Here is a 7,366-nt window from a genome sequence, read left to right as displayed (position 1 = left end):
ACTTCTTCAGATACAATTAATACGTAATGCTATATAAATTATAGTTAAGATGTTACTTCACTTGTCAAATAGTATCTATTTCTGTACAGTACGGATGAACGTTATAATTAATCATTAAAACTATCACTAGGTGCTATAAGAAGTCAACCTATTCGAATCGCATGAAACGGGTATGTCAGATAATGAATCAGGAATTGGAGTCGAATAAAATGCAATGCATGATCTTGGCATTGGTATATGTACACATCTGTCTGCAGCGTTTTCATTCGCTGAAGTGAGGTCAGGTTTAGGTTACCTAGAGCTGTAACACAACACTTGTATTGGCCACCACCGCGGCTCTCGACTGTCCATGATACACAGGAGAATAGCATCGTAATCGCCTGTAATCTGAAGACAAGCTAAAGCCTGGTTAAATTGCTAAATCTATTCATAGCCTCGCTGTTGAGCGAGAGCATCGACCATCATAACAATTCCTCGATGAGAGAGAGGGCTCTTCCAGGAAGGGTATTCGGTCAGCCGATGGTCTGGCAGGTCTGTGCCGACGGAGAAAATGTGGGATGAAGTTGTATCGTCTGCGCCGGTGATGTATGGCGCTGGCATAGCGGTGACAGGGATTTGTAAGTCATGGCCTTTGTGGCTCTTTGTTGTATCAATTTGAAGAATGTTCGTTTCAAGTGAAATACGTAGATGAAATAAATAACAGAGAATAAGAGAGCAGTGGAGTGAAAACAGTTGGTATTGCAGGAAAAAAAACTGAAATGATCAATTATAAAGACTCAATATTAAGAAATGAAATAAACAGTCAAAACAATCAAAAGGCTGTCTGGATAATTTTCATCTATTTAATCATTCTAGTTCTTTCACTATGTTTCATTATTTTGTTCTCGATCACTCACAGGAGAATATTCCACTTTGCTGTTAAATATTAATGATCAAACTATAACATACATTTTCAAACCTAATCTACCTTTTGAATGAAATGAGAACAGTATCTTGTGTTTCTTTATCCATTGTTTGCAACAATTACCATGTACATTATTTTATGACATTCCTTTTCTTTTCTGCATCATCAGTATTGTTTTGTTGTTGATATAATTCACAGAAACATATTTTCAACTAAATGTACCATGCATATTCCACAGGTGGAACAACACAAAAAATGTCAGAAATGAGACTTTAAAAACAGCATTGCCTCTTCTAAACATCCTAAACTCTGTTTAGCTTGTCTGCAAGAGATCCAGTCCATGTTCTTGTTGTACATACTGTATGTTATACTGAATACTGAAACACGCTGCACTCAAATGATTATGTGGGAGGAAATCGATTATTTTCTAACAGCGTGTTGTTTGTTTGTTGGACCCCCAGGCCTGGTCCTGCTAAGAAAATGGATAGCTGGCGGTGTGTGTCGATGTTCAGTTCGGTTGGAGGGCAAGACAGTGCTGATCACTGGAGCCAACACTGGCATTGGCAAGGAGACATCTCGTGACATGGCACACAGAGGTATGTTAACACACAGTATGTACAATCACACAGTGTTTACAGTATACCATAGTAGTTCATAATGGTGTGTGTGTGTCGTGTGTGTATGTGTATGTGTGTGTGTGTGTGTGTGTGTGTGTGTGTGTGTGTGTGTGTGTGTGTGTGTGTGTGTTTGTGTCGCACTGTATACTGTACATAGGAAGAGGTTTCTGCCTCTGTGTGTCAGGCTTGGTTTCAGAAGGACCCTTTACCAGTCAATACTTCCAGGAATCAGCAACATGGCTGCCATGGTGTTATGTCATCTGAGATCAGAATAATGCTCTATGGTTGAAACCACAATTGACAAACCCATTTCTCTTTAATCAGATTATCAGACTATATTTGTCAGACCAGATTACGGTGTGTTTGTGTGTGTCTTTGTATGTGTGTGTGTGTGACTTTTTATGTGTGTGTCTATGTACAGTATGTGTTTGGGTGGGTGTGTTAGATGTGTTTTTCTGTAATGTACAATATATGTGTGTACATTTTACATTTACATTTATGGCATTTAGCAGACGCCTTTATCCAAAGCGACTTACAACAATACATTTGTTTAAGTAAGTGAATCATCAATCCAACAGTCATCATAAGACACACACCAGGGGCCATAGGCAGTCGTAATGCCAGTAGGCTATTTTTTTTTTAAATGTATTTTATTAGCAGGAGAGAACTTGTACAGGGGGGGTAGCGGGGGTGAAGAGGTCTCTAGGGTTGGGGTTAGGGTTAGTATAGGGGGGGTAGTGAGGGTGAAGCGGTCTTTAGGAGGGACTGTTAAGATGTAGTCTGAAGAGATGGGTTTTCAATCTACGGCAGAAGATCGGAAGTGACTCTGCAGTCCTGACAGTAGTGGAAAGCTCATTCCACCAGCGGGGTGCCAGGACAGTGAAAAGCCGTGACCGAGTAGCACGGCCACTGCATCCACGAGCGGCAGCGTTCTGGATGGGCTGCAGAGGCCTGATGGAGGAGGCGGGGAGTCCGGCCAAGAGTGTATTGCAGTAGTCAAGGCAAGAGATTACAAGTGTTTGGACCAAAAGTTGTGCTGCTTCTCTGGTGAGGAATGGACGTATCCTTCTGATGTTGTAGAGGAAGAATCTACAGGAGCGTGCTGTCACTGTGATGTTCGCCACACAGGATAAGCGGTTGTCAAGGATCACCCCATGGTTCTTGGCTGTATGAGAGGAGGTCACAGTAGAGTTTTCTACTGTGATGGAGAAGTCTTGGAGAGGGCAGGCTTTCCCTGGGAGGAAGAGCAGCTCAGTCTTGTCAAGGTTGAGGTTGAGGTGGTGGGCTGACATCCCAGCAGAAATGTCTGCAAGACATGCCGAGACACGCGTTGCCACCTGTGAGTCAGAAGGGGGGAAAGAGAGAAAAAGTTGAGTGTCATCTGCGTAGATGTGGTAGGAGAAACCATGTGAAGAAATTACAGAGCCGAGAGATTTGGTATAGAGAGAGAACAGTAAAGGCCCAAGGACAGAGCCCTGGGGGACACCAGTGGTGAGGGGTCATGGAGAGGACAGCGATCCTCTCCATGTCACCTGGTAGGAGCGACCGGCCAGGTAGGATGTAAACCAGGAGAGTGCAGAGCCAGAGATGCCCAATTCTGAGAGGGTGGAGAGAAGGATTGGGTGGTTTACTGTGTCAAATGCAGCAGACAGGTCCAGAAGAATGAGAACAGAGGAGAGGGAGGAAGCTTGAGCGGAGTGCAGAGCCTCTGTGACAGCGAGGAGAGCAGTTTCAGTAGAGTGCCCAGCTTTAAAGACAGATTGGTGAGGGTCAAGGAAGTTGTTTTGATGGAGGTAGTTAGACAGTTGGTTAGAGACAGCACGTTCAAGGGTGTTAGACAGAAGGAGGGAAGGGATACCGGTCTGTAGTTATGGACAGCAGACGGGTCAAGAGTTGGTTTCTTGGGAAGAGGCTTGACTCTGGCTGTCTTGAAGGCAGCTGGGACAGATCCTGTAGATAGAGAGGAATTGATTGAGGTGGTAAGGAATGGAAGGAGGTCTTTGGAGATGGATTGGAGAAAGGGGGAGGGGATAGGATCGAGGGGGCAGGTGGTTGCCCGCTTGTATGTGATCAGTGTGTACAGTGGGATAAGGGGTAAGCGTGTGGCCTCTTGTTGTGGGGTGTTTCAGGGGTGTGGGTGTGGGTGGTTTGTGGCCTCTTTTTTTGGGGGTGCTGCAGGGGCGCGGGTGGTGATGGCGTGTTCTCTTGTTTCGGGGTGTTTGGGGTGTTTCAGGGGCGAGGGTGGTCATGGCGTGTCGGGACCTGACGCGGGCAGAGAGGGCTGCAGAGGAGATCAGACGGACCACAGGGAATGGGAATGTCGTGGTCCGCCACCTGGATTTAGCCTCTCTCTACTCTGTCAGGGAGTTTGCCAAAGAGTACACTGCCACCGAGGACCGCCTGGACATACTTGTTAACAATGCTGGTAAGTAGAACATAGTGCTGCTGTGTCACAAATACATTATTACATGCTGGAAGTGGGTAAATGCTGCCAGTTCTATGTGTCATTGAAACAAAGCAAACAATACAGTATCTATTTTACATTTTGTGCAATGTCATTGTAAAATCTTCCATCCATCCCACCGTAAAATGATGACAGGTGAAGGTGGTTCTGCATTGTTGGAGCAATGTTAGATAATGAGCATCAAATGACAACCTTAAGTCTACATTGAAAAATAACCATCAAATAACAATGTCAGTCCAACATTGTAAAAGCTACAGAGCTCCAGCGTTTATATAAAACAATTGACTTGTGCCCCACCTGTCTAGTCCATCAATGTCCAAACAGCACTTGTTAGTCTCCAGGCCAAACTAGAAATACCAACGAAGAGACTTGGTCGAGAAATGGTAGAGAGAAAGCAGGGGCCATGCCCCTCTCAGACAGATAAATATCTAGATGCTGAAGATGGTGTTGTCAGACACATGACAATTAAATCACCAGATCTTCATATTCATGGTTGTCCATCAGGTGTGATGATGTGTCCAAAGTGGATAACAGAAGATGGCTTTGAGACACAACTGGCTGTCAATCACCTGGGACACTTCCTGCTGACAAACCTCCTCCTGGAGAAGCTGAAGAGCTCCGCCCCCAGCCGGGTGGTGAACGTGGCCAGTATCGCACACAGAGGCGGTAATGTGGCTGTCCCCCTAGTGTTTACCATTGGTTTTTGGTTACAAATGCTATCAGTTAGCGGTTAGTGACAGTGCCCAGATAAACAGAACCAAAGTAGATGGTTCTGTTTTAAAGACTCTATAGACTTTCAGGGTAAGGAACCAAATATGTGATTTTGTAATTGAGTGAACTATTCCTTTAAGTGCATTAAGTTACTGTACTGTGACTAGGGCTCTTCCTTACAAGATGACAAATAAGAGACTGTATTGTACTATATTACACTACTATACTACACTAGACTACAGCAACTATACTGTGCTGTACTACACCAATGTTATAATGATGCTGCTTATTATTGATAACTTTCAAATGAGTGAGCTTGCGATCAGGCAGTCTTGATAAGTGTATACTAAATGATTAAATGTGAAACTGTCTCTTTTTAAAAAAATTTTTTTTTTACTTCAGGCAAGATCCAGTTTGACGATCTGTTCTTTGCCAAGAGGCCATACAACTCCCTGGTCAGCTACAGCCAGAGCAAGCTGGCCAATGTTCTGTTCTCCCGGGAGCTGTCCCGCAGAACCAAAGGTGAGACAGGGGAAACATCTATCAGAGGGACTCTTTTATGAGTGAAATGAAGGGCCCTATTCCATCTAAAGCGGTATCCGGCAGTCTAATGACCTATAGCTATGACCATTAGCTGTCCAATCTCGCTGCAGACTAGATTATAACGAGGACCACAATGGAAATAAATCAGTAGACTTCATTGTGTTTTTAATCCTCATGTGTGTATTATTGTATTCCAACGGCTGAGGCAACTCTGTGTGTTTTACATTTGTGAAATAAAGTAATTCATTTCTTCACCAACGCGGTCGGTCACAGACACAGGGGTGACGTCCTTCAGCCTGCACCCCGGCGTGATCAGGACAGAGTTGAGTCGGCACGTGGAGAGCTGGTTCCCCATGCTGAGGGCCATCCTGACGGCCCCCTCGCTGCTCCTGATGAAGACCCCCACCCAGGGCGCCCAGACCTCCATCTACTGTGCCGTCCTCCCAGGGCTGGAGCCCCAGTCTGGCTGCTACTTCAGGTCAGGACTGTGGGCTTGAACCCTTATTGCACCAGAAGGACCAAATGCAGGAAAAATGTTACATTTATCCATCATAAATTCTAGTAATTTCTACTTTTGTAAAATATGTACGTAAAAACAGACGCAATGGACTTCATACATTTTTGACGGACAAGAACATCCTGTCTGAATGACCCCCAACTTGAGGTATTGGGCAGAACAGCACTTAGCTGTGCAAACAATAAACATCATATCAGAATGTAAACATCACTGGAGACACTTGTCACTTTTGAACACAGGCCAGCCAGACTGGTAAGTCCAGACTTAACAGCAAATATGTGGATTGTTTCGCCCCAAGGTTACCTATGTTTTCAGCTAAAGGAAAAAGAGTAATTTACTTGTAGTTATCATTAATCAGAAACCGCTTCGACTCTCTGCTGGTAACCGTTACTTCCTGTCTCCAAAAACGACGAGTGCCTCCAGTTATGTTTACATTCTGCAGTTTAAGATGTACGCTTCATTGCGTATTCAGAACACTCTACAAATAGCATGTTTTTTTAAATGGTAGTTTGTCTTTAACAGTGTGTTAAAGAGAAACCAATGATTATTCAACTGTAAGTAAACAGAGCAAAGAGTTGCCGTCTGGTGTTGAAGTAAACAGAACAAAAATGAGTTCCATGCCATGATATCACTAGCAGCAATATTCCAAACTCCCATTGGATTATGCCCCATCCTGTCTATTTGAAATATAATGGTTATTTTGGGCAACCTTGCCCACTTCTTGGGAGTGTTTTGCACATGCAAAGGAGGCCCATTATGTGAGTAGATCGAAGAGAGTAGATTGTTCCAGCATTGTTGTGGTGATGATATTGTGACCCTTCCTATAGACTTGGTATAGTGAAGCCTGAGGACATGCTCTCATGGGGATTATGTTGCACTGTCAGTCGCTGTTTGCTGCAGTACAATATTGTAATAGGCTATGTATGATTTGGTCTTCATGTCTCTTTGTTTGTGCATGTCTGCATGTCTATGTGTGTGTGTGTGTGTGTGTGTGTGTGTGTGTGTGTGTGTGTGTGTTGCAGTGACTGTGCTGTGAAGGAGCCCGCCCCAGAGGGAAGAGACGATGCAGTGGCCAGGAGGCTCTGGGAGGAGAGCGCTTGTCTGGTGGGTTACACCCAGAAAGACTGAAACCTCCCCCTCCATCTTGAATCTAGGAACTCAGGACATCCCCAAAACCTTTAACACCAATATCATCTGGACAACTAGACCCAGGACTCCCCAACCATTCTCTGACCCCTAAATACCCCCACACTCTGAGAAACAGTCTTTAAAATGGCAAACATGGATCAGGATTGGTGGTATTATTTACTATTATGATAAGTGATGAGGTATTTTTTCATCCCACTGTTGTAAGATGTGAGTAAGGATGTAGTAATACAGAAACAGGAAAACGCTGGAGTAAATGCTGGATGCTGGTGGATGCAGGTTAAATCTCTAGTTCAGTGTAAAAGGCTATTCACCATTACAAAAGGTGTGTTTATGTGTGTTTAACTTCCATTAGATCCCTGACACATCTATGCTGTATGTATCTAATGAAAGGGTTAAAATCAGGTGTTTTTTCCCCATAAATGACATATGCTCCTAGCTATGTCTGACCAGCAACTGAGTTC

The 7,366-nt window shown here is 44.1% G+C and overlaps 1 protein-coding gene across 1 annotated transcript; it reads left to right on the top strand.

Annotated features, from left to right (window-relative positions):
• Window positions 1–550: 550 nt before the first annotated feature.
• Window positions 551–6,884, top strand: LOC310810967 (retinol dehydrogenase 12; the record flags this gene model as incomplete). Its single annotated transcript, XM_083678913.1, has 7 exons — window positions 551–617; window positions 1,366–1,500; window positions 3,755–3,946; window positions 4,490–4,651; window positions 5,099–5,218; window positions 5,513–5,717; window positions 6,779–6,884. 7 exons carry the CDS (start codon window positions 551–553, stop codon window positions 6,882–6,884), a joined length of 987 nt encoding a protein of 328 aa, XP_083535039.1.
• Window positions 6,885–7,366: the final 482 nt, after the last annotated feature.

The sequence above is a fragment of the Argentina silus genome, assembly GCF_951799395.1.
Source record: "Argentina silus genome assembly, chromosome: 10".
Lineage (NCBI taxonomy): Eukaryota > Metazoa > Chordata > Actinopteri > Argentiniformes > Argentinidae > Argentina > Argentina silus.
This window is presented reverse-complemented; position numbering and strand designations above follow the sequence as displayed.